We start from the raw sequence: 24,473 nt of genomic DNA, 5'->3' as shown, positions 1-24,473 counted from the left end.
CCCAGTCTATACTCGGCAGGTTAAAGTTGCCTCCAACTAGTATTGCACGATATGGGTATCTACGTGCTATTGATTGTAGACTTTATTTGAATGACTCTAGAACTGTTGGAGCAGAATCGTGTGGCTGGTAAAAACATCCAACAATTAACTTAGTGTCACCTACACCTGTTATATGCGACCAGATGACTTCACTGTCACACTCAACTTCGACCTCAATATAGACAACATTTTTTACAACTGCAATCAACACTCCCCCTCCTATCCCTTCAAATCTGCCTTTCCAACATACGTTCCACATCTTGCTAAATATCTCAGAGCTATCCACTTCAGGTTTCAGCCAGCTCTCGGTCCCAACAATAATTTGGGCATGAAAACTTTCCTGGAGGGCAGTAAATTTGGGAACTTTATTACGAATACTTCGACAGTTTGCTGATAAAATTGTGACAGTCTAAGTATCTTTATTCTGAATGCCATGTAACTTCCCTTGCTGTGAATAGATTGGCGAGTGTTCATTAGAGCACCTCAAACTACCACCTAGCATAAAAACCCCCAAGTGCACTCCACAAGTATTCTGCTACCCAAGTAGCTGACCTATCAAGGGGAGTCCTGCAAATCTCCACACAACAATGCAGGTCTAGAAATCGGCAGCCAGGACCATCACCGAGTCAACAAAGCCTTTGGTTGAGACCCTCCACTCAGCTCCAATCCAAAGGACCCCGATCAGCTCTGGGAATGATGCTGCATATTGCGAGTTCTGCCAGTACCCTGTTCATGAGACTAGCAGTCTTCAACACCTTCACCAGCCATCTGTACAAACTGAGGATCATCTCAGAACCCACGCAACAGGCATCGCTGGAGCCAATGTCAGCCACAACTTGCAGATGAGAGCACCCTGCATGCTTGATAGCCACAGGTAAGGTTGCCACCACATCTCTGATGAGGCCCCCCTGGCAGACATATCAAGTGCACATTGGCTTTCCTTCTAGCCCTGAACGCTATCTGCCTAAGGGGCTCCATAATGCACCTAACATTGGAGCTCCCAATAACCAGTAAACTGCCCCCCCCCCATGTGTTTTAAATGCAAGACGTCATCTAAAAATGGCTCTAAGCACTATGGGACTTAACATCTGAGGTCATCAGTCCCCTAGACATAGTACTACTTAAACCTAACTAACCTAATGACAGCACACACATCCATGCCCGAGGCAGGATTCAAACCTGCGACCATAGCAACAACGTGGTTCCACACTGAAGCGCCTAGAACCGCTCGGCCACAACTGCCGGCAACGTCATCTAAGTCTGTGGTACTTCCAAAAAGTGTTATTGTACATGCTAACAAAAGTGACTGGTTCACAGAGGACCTGGGTATTTCAGTGGATTGAACTCATATGGCAACATCATTCTGGTGTCTTGCTAGGTTTGCAACACATGCTTGTGCTGGATTCGTACACAAGTCATACTACTATGGGTGTAATGAGATAATTGGATCTGGCTGTAATTCCAGGAGGAATGAAGTCAATTCTACAGCCATTAGATGTTTGTTTAAACAAAACATTTAAGGACAAACTTAAGCATATTTACACAGAATGACTAATGAGAGAAGATAGGAAGTTATGCTTACAGGATTTCTTAAGCAAGCAACTGAGGGCTGTGTTTCTCAAAATTTTGAATTTTGGAACTGTATCCCGAATAACACTGTGCACCGTACATTTAAAAAACGTTGTGTTTCTAATGTGTTTGATGGCACAGAGGACGATGCTCTCTATGCAGAGTGTAGCGACAAGGAATTGAGTGACAATGACTCAGATCATCTGAATAATGATTACAAACAGTATGTATATGTTTATGATAGTTCAATAAAATTTCTGTTATGTACTTTCACTTTTCATTTCTCAGTCATTTTCTTTGTAGCTACGCGACAGTATTCAGTCAGCTGGCGAGCCTATACTGCTACAAATGAGAAGACATGATGTCTTTTTCTTATTTACATGTTTATGTGTTACAGCTTTTTGATCTATTACATACAGTAAATCTGTGTTCTTGTTTGCCACATTCTTGCAGGTTTCTCTGCAGCACGTCTATTTGCTCTATCGTAGCCTGTATGAGCCTCTTCCCCCACAGCTTAAAAAAAAAGGGGGGGGGGGGGTTCTTGGCTTCCTAGGCGGAGAAAGAGGTCGACATCCTTAGGAGGCTTTATACTACCATTTCACTGACCATATAACAAAATGAAAAATCACAATTGTGTGCAGATACGCCGACTCACCCGTTAAGTCACCACTCACATCCCACCTGCATGTAGTTCCTAATTACTGCTGCCTTTATTCTACACAGCAGTGCCCTAATCTGTTTGGTGAACAAAACTGACTGATATAAGAGACGCGGCAGGAAAAAGTTTTTGCGCAGCAATGGCAATACTAAAAGTTCGCACTTTGTACGGATCACTTGTGCTGGAAATGATTATATGCAGGCAAATTATATTGTTTAGAATGTTAAAAAAATAATCTAATGAAGTACCCTGTCTAACCTCTACCAGAGACAATACCAATAAGTGCCTTGAATACATAGACTGCTCTTTGTCAAATTTCTATCCTTTAAATGAAGTGCAACAGTCAATTATCAAACCAAATATAACATTCTTTGGACGAAAACAGGACATTTGCTTGAAAGAAAAAAAATACAGTGTGTTCGGGGTACAGGTATACACAAACAAATGCTTATAATGAAGGAACTCAACATTTTACGTTGTTTGGGTAAATATGCAATTGATAGAGACACTGTCCAAAATATGATCCTCGCCATTTCATGAACAGCGCTGAGTCATATGGCGCATGCATGCCAGTGACAGGGCACACCTATTTCAAAATGTTGGCAAACTATGCAGTTCCACAGACTACTCCTGACATCATTTTCCAGCAGGATGGTACCCCGCTCCACTACCATGGGGATGTTACATTCCTTCACAAGCTGTTTCCTGAGCATTGGATTGAAAAGAGGGCGGGGGTTCCCCATTGGCTGCCTATCGGTCTCCCAATCTGACTCCACTATATTTCAGTGGATAGGTGTTTATCAAGGTTACTGTTTACTGAACAAGGGTTTGAGATATGGAACATGTGAGACAATAGATCTACAGTGCATTAGAGGCCATCAACTCCAGTCACCCTTATGAAAATGTGAAAAGAACTGGAGAACCGTTTCAATATCTGTCAAGCTACAAATGGTGTCCACATTGAACTGTACCAACATGCATAAAATATTTGAGCTACTGTGTACAATAAAACCTAAGCACGTTATAAACCCTAGCACGTACTGAAATACAAACAAATGTTTTTCCTTATCTTTAGCCCATACACCCTGCACTTCAGATGAAATTCATGCAATATGGAAAGACTGATATGTGACTAACACAAGTTGCAGTACAGCCTGTAAAACTCTTAGTGGCCCCAGCTGCCCTAGATCCGCTCAGAATATTTCAATAGAGATAATGAATTCTCAAGTCAGTGTTTGTGATGTAATAGTAATTTTAAGCGCCCAACACGCTAAATTTACTTCCATGTGAATTACTACAAATAAGTACTAGTAGTCACCACAAATCCCTGAGAGGTGGGGTCCCTCTATACTTCATCTACCATATATATGATGATATGATGAGCCATATTTGCTTTTATTGTTAAGTGCAGCTTGATATGAAGGTAACCCCCCCCCCCCCCCCCCCTCCACGAAACCCGCCTTCCACGGCCCCTAGTCTCATTTTCTGGGATGTGGCCTGTATTTGAGGTTGACTTACATTTGGATAAATATGGTACTGCTTCACAGTATATTTATTCCCTCACGAAGTTTGTTGTAAATAATCTACTGTTGTTTAAAAGGGACAATGATGCACATAATTATAATATGAGAAGAAAAAATGATGTTCATTATTCCATGTTAAGGATGTCTTTAGCACAAAAATGGGTGCACAAAGCCACAACTAAAATTTTTGGTAACTACCCAGCAATATAAACTGACAGTGGGGTAAAATTTGAAAACAAACTGAAGAAGTCTCTCCTTGACAACTCCCTCTATTCTATAGGCAAATTTATACTACCGTAATGTGTGAAAGGTGGTGAGTAGGAATAATTAACTCACATATGAATATTTAATAATAATAACAATAATAATAATAATAATAATAATAAACAGCAGCTTATAAATGGTCAACACGTGGCCATATTTACAAATTAAGTTGTGATGTGAACGTACAATGACTTCCAGCGATATCACGGTTGCCAAAGTTTCCCCAAGTGAAGTTCCCTTATTTCCAGACAAGTTTTAGCATTTCTCCCTGACAATTTTTGAGATTTCAAGGTTAAGTAAAGACATAAGTTGGAAATATTTATATGTAAAGACTTCTGTATTTGTGCCTTATGTGAGCAAAAATCTTAAGAACTAACATCAGCATCTTTTGTAATGAACAGGTTTTAGATGGAGAAAGCAAGCCAAATGGTGTATGTGTTTCATTAAGACTACTGTTGTTATTTTATTTCAATAAAACATAACACATTTTGTGACAAAAATACGCATTTCCTTGAAAAAAGTGTATAAGGCGGGGAAGAGTTATGTAAATAAACACTATAAGTGGATGCCGATAAAATGTTGGTTCTACTATGTTCATTAGTTTTGGTTATTACCCACTGTGTTATGCTTTTTATTTTACAGGTGATTGCGTGATTTTTCTTTTGAGAAGTATATGAGTACATAGCGTAAAAACTGCCAGCGACTGCCACAATTTTCTTCTTCTTATCATCCATATTTTCTAATATATTAACCACTTTCAAGATGCCATGAAATGTACTAGAATAAATTAAATGTCTAAAAAATAATACACTGTATAATGTGCTTGCGGTGAGACAGTTGCAATTCCTGAAATCCATCGCCCGTGGCCTCTGGCCTGCCGAGGAGCATTGTAGTCGTAGGTTCATGGATAAACCACGAAAATTTGGGCATTATGCCACACACAAACAGACTCGGCCTGTGGGTAGATCAGTGAGAACAGATCCGATAGGCAGGACTTGCACATTAGTGGGAAACAATTGGCTTCTGATAAGCATGCCCAATCCGTTAGAGTAGTTGTTGTTGTGGTCTTCAGTCCTGAGACTGGTTTGATGCAGCTCTCCATGCTACTCTATCCTGAGCAAGCCTCTTCATCTCCCAGTACCTACTGCAACCTACATCCTTCTGAACCTGCTTAGTGTATTCATCTCTTGGTCTCCCTCTATGATTTTTACCCTCCACGCTGCCCTCCAATACTAAATTGGTGATCCCTTGGTGCCTCAGAACATGTCCTACCAACCGATCCCTTCTTCTGGTCAAGTTGTGCCACAAACTTCTCTTCTCCCCAATCCTATTCAATATTTCCTCATTAGTTATGTGGTCTACCCATCTAATCTTAAGCATTCTTCTGTAGCACCACATTTAGAAAGCTTCTATTCTCTTCTTGTCCAAACTATTTATCGTCCATGTTTCACTTCACGCTTTCCTTGCCATTGCCAGTCTACATTTTATATCCTCTCTACTTCGACCATCATCAGTTATTTAGCTCCCCAAATAGCAAAACTCCTTTACTACTTTAAGTGTCTCATTTCCTAATCTAATTCCCTCAGCATCACCCGACTTAATTCGACTACATTCCATTATCCTCGTTTTGCTTTTGTTGATGTTCATCTTATATCCTCCTTTCAAGACACTGTCCATTCCATTCAACTGCTCTTCCAAGTCCTTTGCTGTCTCTGACAGAATTACAATGTCATCGGCGAACCTCAAAGTTTTTATTTCTTCTCCATGGATTTTAATACCTACTCCGAATTTTTCTTTTGTTTCCTTTACTGCTTGCTCAATATACAGATTGAATAACATCGGGGAGAGGCTACAACCCTGTCTTACTCCCTTCCCAACAACTGCTTCCCTTTCATGTCCCTCGACTCCGTTAGAGATACTCGCAGAAATGGCCTGCGGTTTTGGCCCATTGTGGGAGTCCACTCATGTGGCCAACTATTCATGTGTCACAGAAACTATGTTGATGAAAGGAGACTGCAGTGATAAAGCCATGCAACAGATAACTTGTGCAAATACTCCCAGAATCAGTACTAATGAGGTTAGGTAGCAACTCACTGTGAAGATTATTGCTGAGATGCAGACAGGCATCTAGAAAAGACAATCACACTCTCACAACTAAATTTTCAGCCATCGGCCAGAGCCTTTGTCAGGAAACAAGAGCACACACACATTCACACACAATTCATGACTGCCGTCTCCGGCCGCTGCATCAACAATCTCTGAGAATCATATCCAAACAAACCACTCCTCACGCCTCCCTGCCTCTCATCGGCAGCTGCTAGGCTAGCGGCAACAAGTGGTGGCAGCAACAACTGCAAGCTGAGGGGAGTGGTAGGAAGGGAAGAAGCAGTAAGAATGAGGGAGTAGGGAAGTGGCGCCCAGCCAGAGAAGGTACATGACGTCAGTAAACAAACCATTTCATCTACTCAGACAAAAACAAGATCTTCCCAGTGTGTGGGTTTTTTTTTTTTTTTTCTCAAATTTTTCCAATTTCCCTGACACATTTGAAATTCCCTGATTTCCAGAATTTGTGCCAACCCTTGATATAAACGGTCTGACAGAAAATAGAGCAAAATTTGAAAACAACTGAAAAAGTTTCTCCATAACAACTCCCTCTATTCTGTAGGCAGATGTATACACTAAAGCGCCAAAGAAACTGGTATAGGCATGTGTATTCAAATATAGAGATATGTAAACAGGCAGAATATGATGTTGCAGACGGCAACGCCTATATAAGGCAACAAGTGTCTAGCACAGTTGTTATATCAGTTACTGCTGCTACAATGGCAGGTTATCAAGATTTAAGTGAGTTTGAATGTGGTACTATTGTCAGCGCATGAGCAATGGGACACAGCATCTCCAAAGTAGCAATGAAGTGGGGATTTTACTGTATAGCCGTTTCATAGTATACTGTGAATATCAGGAATACGGTAAAACTTCACATCTCCGACATCACTGCAGCCGGAAAAAGATCCTGCAAGAATAATGCCAATGACGACTGAAGAGAATTGTTAAACGTAACAGAAATGCAACCTTTCCACAAATTGCTGCAGATTTCAATGCTGGACCATCAACAAGTGTCAGTGTGTGAACCATTCAACGAAACATCATTAATATGGGCTTTTGGAGCTGAAGACCCACTCGTATACCCTTGATGACTGCATGACACAAAGTTTTACACCTCGCCTGGGCCCATCAACACCGACACTGGACCATTGATGACTGGAAACATGTTGCCTGGTTGAGCAAGTCTCATTTAAAATTGTATTGAGCGAATGGACCTGTACAGGTATAGAGACAAGCTCATGAATCCATGGACCCTGCATGTCAGCAGGGGACTGTTCAAGCTGGTGGAGGCTCTATAATGGTGTGGGGCATATGCAGTTGGGAGTGATATGGCATCCTGATGCATCTAGATACGACTCTGACAGGTGACATGTACGTAAGCATCCTGTCTGATTACCTGCATCCATTCATGTCCATTGTGCTTTCCGACAAACTTGGGCAATTCCAGCAGCACAATGCAACACCCCACACATCCTGAATTGCTACAGAGTGGCTTCAGGAACACTCTTCTGAGTTTAAACACTTCCACAGGCAACCAAGCTCTGTAGATAAGAACGTTATCGAGCATATCTGGGATGCCTTGCAACATGCTGCTGCCCCTCATACTCTTACGGATTTGTGGACAGCCCTGCATGATTCGTGGTGTCAGTTTCCTCCAGCACTACTTCGGACATTAGTAGAGTCTACACCACATCATGCTGTGGCACTTCTGTGTGCTCGTGGGGGCTCTATATGATATCGATAGATGTACCAGTTTGTTTGGCTTTTCAGTGTATTATTGTAATTGTGAAAGGTGAGGGGTAGGAGTAACTAACTGACATATGTATATTTAATAATAATAATAATAATAACAATAATAACAGCTTAAATATGATCAGCATGTAGCCATATTAACAAATTAAATTGTGATGTGAATGTAAAATGACTTGTTCCATAGTATTATCATTTACGCTGCCAATGAATCATGGAATATGAAACTAACTAATTCGCAGTAATAAAGGTGAAGAAATGATCATCATTCTTAAGGGATGCATTTTAGAGCTGATGTTTACTATACTTTTTTGCTTTGAATGACCATTGTTGTCGCATCCCCGAATACTGAGTATTTATTTTGGGAAACTGAGTATACTTCCAAAATAAAACAACTAATTGTAAAAAAAAAAAAAGTAGTACAATAGTTTAAATAAAGATGTAGATATTTATAACACTACGAAATATTGTATTTATTACCGGCACAGCATCATACAAAAGTTCCAGAAACCGGTCCCTATGACATAGGGATAAAATTGTTTATCAAGTTTCCAAAGGGCCAAAAGAGAAGTTGCTCTGAGGGAGTTTCTTACTAACACGTGTTTTCATAGTACTAAATAATACCTTTAAGAAGAGTACACTATCTTTACTTGCACCTTATTATTCATAAGCAATTGAGACAGATTGAGTTCTTGTAACTGCTTCCAGTAAGTTATGATATGATTTGGAACATATGTTCACAATCCCACACAAATATTGCATTTTTATATAAAGAATAAATAAATTACTATTCTATGCAACACAATGCAGTTATCCACAGCAACATAAGAACACCACAAAGGTAAAGATGCACTCACCTCTTCGAAGCCTAATGGGTCCTGCACACTATTGTGGCCATCAGGCATCTCCCACTGCAACAGACACTGTAAAGGAGTGAACAGAGTTACTCTTGTGTGAGTTACAACGTCCATATACATGCTTAAGTGATGTCATGCCTTCTACAATGTGCAGCTAATGACATAGGTCTACTCTACTGCCCCCCCCCCCCCCCCAATTTATAGTATTTCTTTCTTTCCTTTCTTTTTACGTAGGAGTGGGGGCTACCAAATTAATGTTTTAGTGTTATGTTTGTTACTTAACATAGAGAATACAAGAAGCATAAAGCATTTTGGGATGAATACTGATTATCAATTAACAAACTGAAGATAAAAAGATACTGGCAAAAAGAATGTCATCAACATGTTATGCTCTTAGAGGTCTGTCAACAGTTTGTAACAGCCAATGTCTTGTCATGACATACTATTTCTGTGTACACTGAATTCTCAGCTATGGTATTCTATTCTGGAGGTCAAAGGCACAAAACATGGACATAGTTTTCAAACTGCAGAAAAGTGACTTTGGAACTTTGCGGTGAGGTCTTATGGGACCAAACTGCTGAGGTCATCAGTCCCTAAGCTTACGCACTACTTAATCTAACTTTAATCTAACTTACGCTAAGAACAACACATACACACACTCATGCCCGAGGGAGGACTCGAACCTCCGACAGGGGGAGGGGGAGGGAGGAGGGGGGGGGGAGCCACGCGGACCGTGACGAGGCGCCTCAGACCGTCCGGATAAACTGCAGAAAAGAACCGTATGAATAACTAAAGGAACTAGTTGTGTCCATTGTTAAGAACTATTTATAAAACTGGATAGCCTTACTGTACCGAGTTGTACATCTACCAACCAGTTGTGCATATCAAGGAAAACATTAGTAAGTATTTTGCTAATAGTCATGTATGTAATCATGGAAAAAGAGCCAGCCTGGGCTTATATTTACCAAAGAAAAACAAACAAAAAACTCAAAAAAGCAAAATTGTAAAATAAATAACCTAAGAAGATTACCATAATAAGTCTGTTTGAAAAGGCAGCTAAAATGTACTACATAAGGAAATCATACTACACAAAGCTTTTTTAGAGGATTCTGAGAGAGATTGATGACAAAAAGGGGCAATTACAACACCCTATCGCATAACAATACAGGATCACAATGTAATGCTTTTACATGAAATTCACATGCAAAGATCCACAGTTCATATCAATAGCATCTTATCATTTCCTGAGCTCAACACTTCACTCATCACTGGCTCTGTTTTTTAGATAGGCTGAAGGGCAGACGTGCACAGGCATAGTATAAGGTGCAATCAAATGAAAACTGAACACCCACCACAATACAACCATGGGATGGTTCCATTCAAAAGTGACCATCAAACACTTTAACACATTTATCCCACTGGGACAACTAATTCCCATTTCGCAAAACACGCTCAGCTGCTGACGAATCCACAACCGCACCCTCTCTTGCACTTGCTACTCCGACTGAAATCAACATCCGTGCTTATCTTTCTTCAGGTCGCTGAAGATGTTAAAATCACATGGTTAATGATCTGGGCTGTATGGAGGATGCTGCAGCATTTCCGAACCAAATCGCTAAAGCACATCCTTCAGCCAATCGGCAGTGTTAGGTTGGGTATTATCGTGCAGCAGCAGTTTCAGCAAAGTATTTTCTTAGTGTTGCACACTGATTGTGGTTCCACACTAGAGGAAGTCTATGAGTAGACGGTTCCTGCAGTTGAAGCTGCATGATAACACCCGGCTCCACAATGCCAATTTCACAAAGGCTACTCTTCAGCTATTTGGTAGGCGAGCACTGCAACATCATCTGCACAGCACAGATCATTCATTGCGTGATTTTTCAATCACTGGCAACCTGAAGAAAGACGTGTGAATAACGGTTTCAGTCAGATGAGGAAGTGCAAGAGTGGGTGCGGTTGTGGAACCACCAGCGACTGACCACGTTCTACGAAACAGGAATTGATCATCTCATATTCCAGTCGCAGAAATGTCTTATATTGTATAGTGATTACTTCTGAATGAAACTTGTTCATGGTTCAGTTGTGAGGGTGTTCAGTTTTCATTTGACTGCCCCTCATAGCATGTGTACGGTTATGGAATAAGTTTTTGGGACAGACAGAATGGAGCGCATGGGACATGGCAGAATATTCATGATCCTGGAGACAGCAGCAGGTGCCAGTCATGTGCGCAGTGATGCAGTGCAAAATTTATGTTTCATATTATGAACTGTCTTGAGCAAATCATGTTTGATGATACAGCGCTGTACAATAGAGAACAACTGAATCAGGCAGTGCAGTTGTTATGACACAGAACTCATATTTGGGAGGACGGAGTTTGCTGTGTCTGATTTCAGTTTTCCATCATTTTCCTACATCATTCCATACAAATACTGGAATGGTTCCTTCAGCAAAGCCAAAGATAACCAGCTATCCTATCACTGTAAAAACATAGTTATGTATTCTATGTATATGTATATTTGAGCTACGTATTTTCACTGTATTACATGAGAGGATCCATGGATGAATAAATAAATAAAGGTAATATAAGTATCTCTTTCTAAACTGAATATCAAACTGCACCTGTCTTGAGCATGCTTGCCAAAGACACTTGTACCTACTGCACCCCATGTTGTAGTTAGGGGGGAAAAAAGTGTCACTTGAATGCAAAAGAAATACTTTCTGGTTCTGGGCCCACATTTCTGGAGAGGAATGAGATGGATTTTTTTCCCCTCTTCAAAACTAGAGCAATAAACTGGTGACAGTTCAGCTGTAGCACTTCAAAACTAGAGTGTGGTTCACAGAGTGAAAGATTGAACATAAAAATGATTCTACATTGTTTTCACTTACACTTTGCTCATTTATTCCACTGTCATGCAAAAACAATATCCCAGGAGACAGTAGAACTATTTAAGTATGTGTAATCTGTAAGTGTCCCAAACTATGCAAATTTTTTTTGAGATGATACTACTGAGATGAATATCACAAATTAAGCACACAAGCCAGTATGAGCGGTGTGTCAGTGGTAGGGCTAGGTGTCCTGTATAAGTTAGACAGTGACCATAGAGAACTTGGGGTTTAAAACAATTGCTGCCCAGCACACACATACTAATTTCAAAACGATGTGGTTTTTGCAGTGAACAACAGCATCTGCTTTATGATCTTAACATGCATGGTGATGGCCAAGGCTGGTAATTCCATTTTGAAATTAGTGTGAATCTGCTGGACAATAAATTATTTCAGAAACAAAGTATCACTGTGTATCTCCAATTCAAAAGAACTCAATGTGTTACACCACTAACCAAAAAGTTTTAAGTGCTGTCTTTCACTGAAACAAACTTAACCAGTGAGACTCACTTCACTTGTTGGGGAACCTGCCGTGACCTGTGTCAAGAGGAGGCAAATGCAAAAGGGTATGGGTCTATTAATCTTCAGCACTTCAAATGTAAGTGAATAATGGTTCCCCTTAGGGAAATGGCAGCAATGGATGGGAAGAAACACCTGCTGCAAACAGTCTGAATGCTTAACTCCATTCAACATGCTGAAGAAACAATTCCAACAGCAACGAAGGGTTGCGACCAACTGCAGATTGTCATGCATGTTAGATCAAGTGATCTATACTCGGTTCCAAGGTCATACTTGGACCACTCCAGTGACTGGAAGATGGAAGTTGAGAAGACCACCAATCCTGAGTTACAACAAAGCTCTTATGCTGAGGTGACAAAACTCATGCAATAGCGATATTCACGTAACATACTGATGACGGTAGCATTGCATATAAAAGAATGGATCATTGTACTGGCGGAGCTGTCATTTGTACTCAGGTGATTTGTGTGAAACGGTTTATCACCTGATAATGGTTGCACAAAGGGAATTAACAGACTGAATGCAGAGAGGTAATCGGTGACATGGGACATTCCATTTTAGAAATTGTTAGGGAATTCAATATTCAAAGATCAACAGTGTCAAGAGTGTGCTACAAACACCAAATTTCAGTCATTACCTCTCACTGTGGACAACACAGTGGTTGACTGACTTCACTTAATGGCTGAGAGCAGCGGCATTTGCTTAGAATGGTCGACGCTAATAGTCAAGCAAAACTGTGTGAAATAAACGCAGGAATCAATGTGGGACATATGACCAATACATCCATTAGGACCGTATGGCGAAATTTGGTGTTGATGGGCTATGGCAGCAGATGAACAACGCGAGTGCCTGTGCTAACGGCACAAAATCACCTGCAGAGTGGGCTCATGACATTGGTTGGACCCTATATGACTGGAAAACCATGGCCTGATCAGATGAGTCCTGATTTCTGTTGGTAAGAGCTGATGGTAGGGTTCAAGTGTGGTACAGATCCCACGAACTTGTCAACAAGACACTGTGCATGCTGGTGGTGGCTCCATACTGGTGTGGACTGTGTTTACATGGAATGGATACAGTCCTTTGGTCCAACTGAACTTAACATTGACTGGAAATTATTTTGTTTGGCTACTTGGAGACCATTTCTTTCCAAACAACTATGGAGTTTTTATGGATGACTTTGCGCTGTATCATTAGGCCACAACTGTTCACGGTAAGTTTGAAGAACATTCTGGCCAATTCTAGTGAATGATTTGGCCACACAGATTGCCCGATATGAATCCCATTGAACACTGATAGGGCATATCCAGAGGGCAGTTCATGCACAAAATCCTGCACCGGGAACACTTTGCATTTCTGGACAGCTATAGGGTCGGCATGGATCAGTATTCCTGCTGGGGACTTGTACAGCCCATGCCACATCAAGTTGCTGCACTATACTGGGGGAAAGGAGGTCTGACACAATATTATAAGGTACCTCATGATTTCTGCCACCTCATAGTAATTTGCAGCATTGTCTCCATGACTGATCATGACCTCCTGGTTCTGGGTTGAGCGGAAGGAGTGAACCAGTGACTTGGAGGGTTTGTCAAAAGTTAGATTGCCACTTCCTGGGCTTATGTTACAAATAAACAAAAATATACACTTGCCTTCACGTTAAAGATAACCATTTCTAGCGTGAATGTTCCGATCACTTCAAGTTATTTCCTTCGACATGTCACTACTTCTTCACAAATTATGAGCCAAAACTTGAATACAACGCCACTCACAGCGTGTCTGTCTGCAAAACTAAAATCGCGCATTAATCATGCGCAATACATTACAGTCAATCGATTAATCGTAATTATTCTGGTGATGGTAAGACATTAGTATGTACACTATTGATCTCGGAACACATTATTTTGTTAAAAGCCAAGATGGCGGCAAGTGACGAGGATATGTCATGTGTTATATGCAAAAAAGGAGTTAAAAGCACGGATATAATTTTAGTGTGTGGATTGTGGTGTAGAAAATTCTTCCACAATGACTGTGTCGGTATCAGCAGCAGTGAGGCTCGTGCTGTAACGAGTACAAACGAGCAAATTAAGTTTCATTGTGAAGCCTGTGAAAAGAGGTTAGGTATCGAACTTTTCGGCGGAAAAGAAACGCATGGACCAAAAAAATTTGAAAACTGCGTAAACAATTGTGTCAATTTATTTCAGCTCGTACAAAGCCTTATCAAGATGACAAATGAACTATCAAACAATAATTCAGTAATAAATACAAAATTAGACACAGTTCTCACTTCAAATGCACGATTAGAAGAATATTTATTACAAACACCAAAATGTTTTGAAAACCCAACTAAAGAAATCACTAACACTAACGTAGAACACGTAGAAAATGAGACTACTATACAAATGGAAATTCGTGAGCAAAACGATGACACGAACTCGCATAACCGAAGTGTAAACAGTAAACAAACGGAGTGTTGTGCGTCAGAGCTCACAAGACGGCAACAACAACAAACTGATGACAACAGTTCGCAGCATATTGCAAGTGGTTATCCCGTTCAGTTAACCGACCGTCAACAACAAAAGGTTGCAGAGCAATTCAGTTCAAATGTAAGTAGGAAACGAACAAATGAAATTAAAACAAATGTTTGCAAAGACTTAAAATGCATAAATACCTCCTCCAATAAACACAAGAACGCTGTTACAGTGACACACACCACACATGTAAATCGGAAAGACCCTAAAAAAAACTGAAAAATTGAGCGTTACAAACTAAATAACATTATTATATGCCGTTATCGGACTTTATGCGACTGTAGTACCACAAATCTGTACTGCAAACGGCACATTTCGGCGATATCTTTAATAGCTGTATCACTGAAACCGCATATTTTTGGGCTACGCAAGTATTAACACGATATCCACAAATACGACAAGTTATCTTTCGGAGCACTAATATTAAGATGGCGACTGCTGGATTTGTTGCCAATCACAAAAGAGAACACGTGATCTCGTCAGCCAATTATAGCGAGCCTAGCAGACGTGTTAGCTGTCGCGCGTCCGCCTGTATGTATTTATTGTCATTCAAATAATTGTTTTGGAGCCTACGATAAATCAACTTTGGTTTTTTACGTCTTTGTGTATAATTTTATCTGCTGCTAGACTTACTTCATCCTTCTGTAATGTTGCTCCTCTTCTTCCTGGTTCCACTGTCTTCCTTTTTGCAGTTCTGTCTCTTTTCTGAACTCTTGCCTGTTGTGTTTCTTCTCCAAAAATGTATTTTGTTATCTATTATGTTCATTCACACTTCAGTGCTTTCCATGCCGTTGTCAATTTCGGTGAACTATGCAGATCTGAATTTGTAGCTGTTTAATAAGTTGGAGATCTGTGTGGTTTGTCTGTTATTATGTATTCGATATGTATGTCCATAAAAGTCTAGTCTTTTTCTTCATTGCATTAGTTAGATTTTCCATTTTCAAATAGACCTCTCTATTTGATCTTAATTTGTATTAACATTACAATTACTTCGAGGACCCAATATTTTCCTTAGAATCATTCTTTCAACTTTTCCCAGTTTTTCAAGGTCACAAGAGCTTGTTCGTTAATGTGTTCTGCTGCATACAGTATTACAGCTCATAAAACTCCTTGATAGTGTCTTAATTTGTGTTCCAGAACAAAGATTTTTTTGCTATGGGGCCTATATGTTTTTCGTCATTTGGACTGCCCATTCCTTTTTATGTTGGGCTACTTTATTTTCTAAGGCTGTAATTCTTTTCTGTTGCTTGTTATCCATTATTCTAGGTATTTGGAACATTTTATTTCAGATGTCATGTCGTTGTGAATTTTAAGATTATTTTATGGGTGCAGGCAGGAGGCACTTTGTTGATATTTGTCATAAGGTGTGTTTTTCAGGTGATAATTTTAGTCCTATTTTGTCTATTGTTTTTGTAATTCTGTGATTTGTTCTTTGGCGTCATCCAGTGAGCCAGTAATTAACGTCATATCATCCGCAAAAGCTAGATACTTTGATGGATTTCCTCTATTCTTTCACTACCATCTCTACTGTGCAACTTAAAAGTAGAGATGAGGAACAATCTCCCTTTCTTACTCCTTATTTTATTTCAAATGATTGTGACAGTTCTTTCATAAATTTTACCTTTGATGTTAAAGTTCCTGTAGTTATTTCTGTTGTTTTATTGTCCGGTCCGAATCCCTTTGCAATGTCATTTATTTTTATCAGTTCAGTCATATTCCTTTTTAAACTCTATAAAAAATATTAAATATTTCAAGTTTCTGATTTTTCTCATTTCTATTCTATCCTTTATAGTTAGTATTTGCTCTGCACAAGACATTCCCTTCCTAAATACTGCTTTATAATTTTCTAGTTGTGGGTGGAAAATTTCTTCGTCTTTCTTTAAAAGTGCCATGTACAAGACCTGATGTGTCACAGTCAAAAGGGGGGTCATTCTGTTAGGGTCAGTTTTCTTTGCTTTTTTTTATCTAATGGATGTATTGATGCTGGTGTCCATTCTAATGGTATGCTGTTTATTGTATACATTTCATTGATTATTTATGTTACGGGCCTAGACATAGTATAACATTGTCACTAAAGCATTTCCACAATTCAGCAACTATATTGTCTTCTCCTGATGCCTTGTTATTTTTAAGTTTTATGATTTCTCTAACTTTCTCTATTGTTGATGGCTTTGAGTCTGGTTGTAAGGTATTTGGATGATGATATCAAAATGAAATTCTTCTCTTGGTGGATCACAGTTGTGTAGAATTAATATACACACAATATAGGAATAAGCAGTTACGCTTCGCATGTAATTTTGGGCTATGATGTAAGAACCCAACTTAAATTGCTGTGTGTAAAATGATGAGAATAATAAAAATAACACAAGCTATGTCTTAACATATAATTTAGGTTATCATAGATATTGTCTTCTTTTTCGGGAATGTGGTTACGTTGCAATGTAAGAGCACAGCTTCAGTTGCTGCAAGTGAAGGACTGTGTTGTAATTTTTACATGTGCAGAGAGCATTGACACATGGATGTGGTTTTGCAGTTTAATTACAAACCACACATTGTCAGATAACACACACATACAATATACAGAATGGCACTACCATCACACTACTTTCTTTTCACAGAGATTTTTGCACCCTACTTGAACTGCACCAAAGAAGCTCATACAGAGAAGTGAAGCATATGATAGAAACCCTTGGCTTCCGAGTGCTCGGGAAATGGCACTGAATTTGAATGTTGGTCACCACATTAAGTAAACCTAATTACAGTACTTCCCCTCAGTGGGCATTATAAGAGAATAACTTATCAGTTTCATATTGCATAAATACGGTACATTATCAAACAGCTGAGGCAAAATTTAACAGGCAGGTAGTCCAGTGTGAAATAGGCCTTTGATCCTGACATGTCTCTGAATCATTCAGTTTTAATACTGCAAAGGCTTTTACTTGAAATGTCTGCATTGTTGTCATCAGTTAACACAAATTTAAGAAAACCATCCAAGACAGTCTGCCTTGCTTCATGATTGCACGCTCTGATATTTTTGCTTTTTTCTGATACACCATTTTTTTCTTGGTAAGCTCAGTGGCATCTGTGTTGTCAGCATTGACCTGAAGTGGTAGTCTTAACAAATTCAGAACACTTGATCTCGTTTAAAACGTCTACAAACCATTTCACTCTTTACAAGTCGAATATTGCAATGTATTCCACTTCTGCTGTAGAGGTGTCTACAGTGGGTTACCCCTTACTCTTCCAGCTGATTGCTGCTCCAGCTAACAAAATTATATACCCTGTTTCAGATTTACTATCAGATGGATCATTTGCCCAGTCAGTATCACTGAACGCACTTAGATCACAACAACTGGCATTGAAACATAAGCTCAAATCTTTAGTTTGCTGCAGGTAACAGAACACCCTTTTTACTCTGGTCCAATGAGAAATACTTGGTTTAGAGTTGAACTGACTCAAACTTCCTGCAGTAAAGCCAATATAGATAGAATACATGTGGACGTATACAACAAACAATCCACTGCCTTTTGGTACAATTTTTGATCAAATGTCTTGTCATTCTAATCTTCACCAAAATGGTTGTCATTACTTGGTGTAGCTATGCCCTGTGTTTGCTGAATGTAACTGATTTGTTCTAATTTCACTTTTCCTTGAGACTGCTCAATCTTAAGTCTTAAAATAAGCTACATCTCATCCATTTCTTTAATACTAATGTGAGATTTCAAAACATTCTTGAATTTTTCGATCCTCTTTTCCTCCCCTGTTACAACACCATCAATATGAACCTCAATGATCAAATGACTAGAGGAGAATACACAAAGATCCTTCTCACAATGTTAAAAACCTAACTTTTTCCTCGCAGAGCAGAAAAAAATCATTCCAGTCCTTACCTGCATGGTGAAGTTCATTGTTGTTGTTGTGGTCTTCAGTTCTGAGACTGGTTTGGAGCAGCTCTCAAAGCTACTCTATCCTGTTCAAGCGTCTTCATCTCCCAGTACTTACTGCAACCTACATCCTTCTGAATCTATTTAGTGTATTCATCTCTTGGTCTCCCTCTACGACTTTTACCCTCCACGCTGCCCTCCAATGCTAAATTTGTGATCCCCTGATGCCTCAGAACTTGTCCTATCAACCGATCCCTCCTTCTTGTCAAGTTATGCCACAAACTCCTCTTCTCCCCAATTCTATTCAATACCTCCTCATTAGTTATGTGATCTACCCATCTAATCTTCAGCATTCTTCTGTAGCACCACATTTCGAAAGCTTCTGTTCTCTTCTTGTCCAAACTATTTATCATCCATGTTTCATTTCCATACATGGCTACACTCCATACAAATACTTTCAGAATCGACTTCATGACACTTAAATCTATACTCGATGTTAACAAATTTCTCTTCTTCAGAAACGCTTTCCTTGCCATTGCCAGTATACATTTTATGTCCACTGTACTTCGATCATCATCAGTTATTTTGCTCCCCAAATAGCAAAACTCATTTACTATTTTAAATGTCTCATTTCCTAATCTAATTCCCTCAGCATCACCCAACTTAATTTGACTACGTTCCATTATCCTTGTTTCGTTTTTGTTGATGTTCATCTTATATCCTCCTTTCAAGACACTGTCCATTCCGTTCAACTGCTCTTCTAAGTTCTTTGCTGTCTCTGACAGAATTACAATGTCATCGGCAAACCTCAAAGTTTTTATTTCTTCTCCATGGATTTTAATACCTACTCCAAATTTTTCTTTTGTTTCCTTTACTGCTTGCTCAATATACAGATTGAATAACATCGGGGAGAGGCTACAACCCTGTCTCACTCCCTTTCCAACCACTGCTTCCCTTTTGTGCCTCTCGACTCTTATGACTGCCCTCTGGTTTCTGTGCTAATTGTAAATAGCCTTTTGCTCCCTGTGTTTTACCCCTGCCACCTTTAGAATTTGAAAGAGAGTATTCCAGTCAACATTGTCAAAAGCTTTCTCTAAGTCTACAAATGCTGAAAACATAGGTTTTCCTTTCCTTATTCTTTCTTCTAAGATAAGTCGTAAGGTTAGTATTGCTTCACATGTTCCAACATTTCTACGGAATCCAAACTGATCTTCCCCGAGGTTGGCTTCTACCAGCTTTTCCATTCGTCTGTAAAGAATTCATGTTAGTACTTTGCAGCTGTGACTTATTAAACTGATAGTTCGGTAATTTTCACATCTGTCAACACCTGCTTTCTTTGGGATTTGAATTATTATATTCTTCTTGAAGTCTGAGGGTATTTCCCCTGTCTCATACATCTTGCTCGCCAGATGGTAGAGTTTTGCCAGGACTGGCTCTCCCAAGGCCGTCAGTAGTTGTAATGGAATGTTGTCTACTCCGGGGGCCTTGTTTCGACTCGGGGTCTTTCAGTGCTCTGTCAAACTCTTCACGCAGTATCGTATCTCCCATTTCATCTTCATCTACATCCTCTTCCATTTCCATAATATTGTCCTCAAGTACATCACCCTTGTATAGACCCTCTATATACTCCTTCCACCTTTCTGCTTTCCCTTCTTTGCTTAGAACTGGGTTTCCATCTGAGCTCTTGATATTCATACAAGTGGTTCTCTTTTCTCCAAAGGTCTCTTTAATTTTCCTGTAGGCAGTATCTACCTTGCCCCTAGTGAGATAAGCCTCTACATCCTTACATTTATCCTCTAGCCATCCCTGCTTACCCATTTTGAACTTCCTGTCGATCTCATTTTTGAGACGTTTGTATTCCTTTTTGCCTGCTTCATTTACTGCATTTTTATATTTTCTCCTTTCATCAATTACATTCAATATTTCTTCTGTTACCCAAAGATTTCTACTAGCCCTCATCTTTTTACCTACTTGACCCTCTGCTGCCTTCACTACTTCATCCCTCAGAGCTACCCATTCTTCTTCTACTGTATTTCTGTCCCCTGTTCCTGTCAATTGTTCCCATATGCTCTCCCTGAAACTCTGTACAACCTCTGGTTTAGTCAGTTTATCCAGGTCCCATCTCGTTAAACTCCCACCTTTTTGCAGTGTCTTCGGTTTTAATGTACAGTTCATAACCAATAGATTGTGGTCAGAGTCCACATCTGCCCCTGGAAATGTCTTATAATTTAAACCCTGGTTCCTAAATCTCTGTCTTACCATTATATAATCTGTCTGATACCTTCTAGTATCTCCAGGATTCTTCCATGTATACAACCTTCTTTTATGATTCGTGAACCAAGTGTTAGCTATGATTAAGTTATGCTGTGTGCAAAATTCTACCAGATGGCTTCCTCTTTCATTTCTTACCCCCAATCCATATTCACCTACTATGTTTCCTTCTTTCCTTTTCCTACTCTCAAATTCCAGTCACCCATGACTATTAAATTTTCATCTCCCTTCACTACCTTAATAATTTCTTTTATCTCATCATATATTTCATCAATTTCTTCATCACCTGCAGAGCTAGTTGGCATATAAACTTGTACTACTGTATTAGGCATGGGCTTCGTGTCTATCTTGGCCACAATAACGCGTTCACTATGCTGTTTGTAGTAGCTTACCCGCACTCCTATTTTTTATTCATTATTAAACCAACTCCTGCATTACCCCTATCTGATTTTGTGTATATAACCCTGTATTCACCTGACCAAAAATCTTGTTCCTCCTGCCTCCGAACCTCACTAATTCCCACTATATCTAACTTTAACCCATCCATTTCCCTTTTTAAATTTTCTAACCTACCTGTCCGATTAAGGGATCTGACATTCCACACTCCGATTCGTAGAACGCGTTTTCTTTCTCCAGATAACAACCTCCTCCTGAGTAGTCCCCGCCTGGAAATCTGAATGGGGGACTATTTCACCTCCGGAATATTCTACCCAATAGGACGCCATCATCATTTAACCATACAGTAAAGCTGCATGCCTCAGGAAAAATTATGACTGTAGTTTCCCCTTGCTTTCAGTCGTTTGCAGTACCAGCACAGCATGGCCGTTTTGGTTAGTGTTACAAGGCCAGATCAGTCAATCATCCAGACTGTTGCCCCTGCAACTACTGAAAAGGCTGCTGCCCCTCTTCAGGAACCACACGTTTGTCTGGCCTCTCAACAGATACCCCTCCGTTGTGGTTGCACCTACGGTACGGCCATCTGTATCACTGAGGCGCGCAAGCCTCCCCACCAACGGCAAGGTCCATAGCTCATTGGGGGGGGGGGGGGGGGGGGGGAGTTGAAGTCCATACAAACTGTTATTTACTAAACACACTTTATCGCCCCGCTAAACAATTTTGTTGCTCCTTGAAAATGCTGCCACTTATGGGACTATTAAGATAAGCAGTTTCTACATCATTGTGTTTGATTTTTCATCCCCTAAGTACTGCAATTGCTACTTTGTCTCATTACTGGCAATAGCCCAGAGCTACTAACCTTGCTTTAAATTTAGTAATCTCACCTCTGATTTTCTTTGTAGTAAATGCCCACTTACTCTCAACTACATGATCAGCTTTTGATCTGTCAACAGGTTGCCATGTGTTGTAGCGTTTTAGGCTACTCATCTCCCACTCAATGGCTGTACGCCACTTGTGCCTGTGAACTGAGACTAAAGCCTCTTCTACTGATGTTGGATCAGATGGATTCACTTAACACATGCTAGCAAAAAAACATGCAAAGAGAAACAAACCAGACTTTTTCCATTTCTCCAGGTGTAAAGACCATCATAAACCAATTTCACTATTTGCACTAGAAATTTCGCTTTCCCGTATGGTATAGCACCTCTCACACACTTCACTGTCTCCACTACTGGTATTGTATCCATCCTCTACTCTGATCCTGGATTTCCACCCGGGGCTCACAATTTGTGTGTGTGTGTGTGTGTGTGTGTGTGTGTGTGTGTGCACGTGTGTGGTGCACACAGGGCCCTATTACCCCCTCCTACCCCTCTCTTGGTGTTCTGATTTGTATTGCTTGCAATTTTGTTCCTTCTGTCTGTTCTTTCATCCTGTCTGGTGTTTAGGTCCCTGCTTGAGGCTTGACCTCCATTTCTAAAGTTTTAGTGTGAGCCAATTGGGGAAGAAGCCCCCTCCACTCTGCTAGGTCACCACGCATGTAGCCAGTCTGTGTGATGAAGCAGTTATGTACCCATCTGGCTTGACTGAGCCCCCTGACAATACAGGTATCACACCACTGATACCTGAGCTGTTCCCTCCCCATGTATGCCAAGGAATGGTTACATGTCTTCCTGGAGCACTGGAACTCCCAGCAGTGGCCACCATGCCAGACGGTCCTTGTTGTGGCTAGGTGCTGCCCCTGAGGTTGGAGTGGTATCAGAGCAGATGGTTGGCACATGCAGCATATCAAGCTGCAAAAATCGGGCCATTCTCAAACGGTCATCTCTTCAAATGGTGAAGGATCATTGAATACTGCTGTGTATGACCAAGCAGCCTTCCCTTCCTCGGCTACACCATGGGAGGAGGGTCAGGCTCTCCGTCTTGGGATGAAAGATTTTTCCTGCTACCTCGTCTGTCCTAGGAAAGATGGGGACGAATTCACCACCACAAAGCCATTGTTTTTTTGTGGAAAATATCAGAGACAAGTTTGGTGAAGTGGAGTCTCTCAGTAAGATGCAGTTGGCCTCCCTGTTGATCACAGCTTCTTCTGCCACTCAGTCTGCAGTTCTTCGTGCTTGTGATCATCTTGGCAATGTCTCAGTGTCTTATTACCCCTCATGAGTCTCTGAATATGGTCCAGGGAGTGATTTTTAATAGGGACCTCATCCTGCAAACTGATGAGGAACTCCAGGCTAACCTGGAGCGACACAGAGTTCATTTTGTTCGACATGTGCAGAAGAGACAACCACACCGATACCAGTGCCTTAATTCTACTTTTGAGGGGGATACCCTCCCAGAGAATGTCAAGGTTATGTGCTACAGATGCGACGTGAAGCCTACGTCCCACCACCTGTGAGGTGCCTTCAGTGCTTGCGTTTTGGACATATGTCTTCCCACTGTATGGCAGACCTCTGTGTGCTGACTGTGGATACCCACTGCATGAAGGAAGCCCCTGTGTTCCACCACCTGTGTGTGTCATTTGTCATGACCACCACTCCACTCGCTCACGATACAAGGGTACATGTCCCTGGATTGCCTGCCTTATGCTGGGGCTCGCCAAAAATATGAGAGACTCCATCCAGTGTCACTTTCGTCAACTTTTACCTCCGTTACATCCTTTTCCCCTTCTACCTCTTCCATACCCTAGCTCCATCTCCCCCTCTCCCTCCCCCTCCCCCTCCCCCTCTCCCTCTCCCACCCCTGGAGTTCCCATGACATCCCACCCGGTGGCCCCCTTTCTTCGGCACCTGCTGGTGACGAGCCCCCTCCCCTCCCCCCCCCCTCCCAACACAGGCCCCCTCTCCCTGCCTTCTCTCAGGTAGGAAGCCACCTACCACAATCTTGCAGACGCCAGTACTCCCTCTGTACCCTGCCCTCCTCCACCTCCAAAAGAGAAGAAGAAGAAACTTAAGCCCCTGGACGTGCCATCTACCCCTGCGCAACCTGAGTCTGACATCTTATTTATGGCTGTCACTCCATCCTAGTCGGTGATGACCACTGACTGAGTAACATTACCTCCTCTCGGCTTCTTTACGTCTAACCTGGACTCTCATCACACTGTCATCCAGTGGGATTGCAACAGATACTGTCATCACCTACTGGAAATACATCATCTTGTTTCCTCTTGTTCTACAGTCTGTCATGCTCTTCAAGAAACATGCTTCTGTGATGACCACTCTCGAACATTTCAT

The 24,473-nt window shown here is 40.8% G+C and overlaps 1 protein-coding gene and 1 long non-coding RNA gene across 11 annotated transcripts in view; one reads left to right on the top strand and one right to left on the bottom strand.

Annotated features, from left to right (window-relative positions):
- Positions 1–15,135, bottom strand: part of LOC124550886 — a 34,673-nt gene extending 19,538 nt beyond the window's left edge. For both annotated transcript variants that reach the window (XR_006967744.1, XR_006967743.1), the window contains exons 1-2: positions 14,833–15,135; positions 8,766–8,831 (exon numbers count right to left, since the gene is read on the bottom strand). This is a non-coding gene — a long non-coding RNA (uncharacterized LOC124550886). The remainder of the gene's footprint in view (positions 1–8,765; positions 8,832–14,832) is intronic.
- The window catches only part of LOC124550884 (zinc finger and SCAN domain-containing protein 12-like), a 124,132-nt gene continuing 113,749 nt past the window's right edge, over positions 14,091–24,473 (top strand). For 3 of the 9 annotated variants that reach the window (XM_047125643.1, XM_047125642.1, XM_047125647.1), the window contains exon 1: positions 14,091–14,767. In XM_047125643.1, coding sequence (XP_046981599.1) covers positions 14,102–14,767 — 666 coding nt within the window. In that variant the 5' untranslated portion in view covers positions 14,091–14,101. Of the gene's footprint in view, positions 14,768–15,142; positions 15,224–15,402; positions 16,057–16,138; positions 16,241–16,542; positions 16,615–24,473 lie in introns of those variants that run through there. The other 6 variants (XM_047125648.1, XM_047125645.1, XM_047125646.1 and 3 more) reach the window with 5 other exon arrangements.

Source organism: Schistocerca americana, chromosome 9 (assembly GCF_021461395.2).
Source record: "Schistocerca americana isolate TAMUIC-IGC-003095 chromosome 9, iqSchAmer2.1, whole genome shotgun sequence".
Lineage (NCBI taxonomy): Eukaryota > Metazoa > Arthropoda > Insecta > Orthoptera > Acrididae > Schistocerca > Schistocerca americana.
This window is presented reverse-complemented; position numbering and strand designations above follow the sequence as displayed.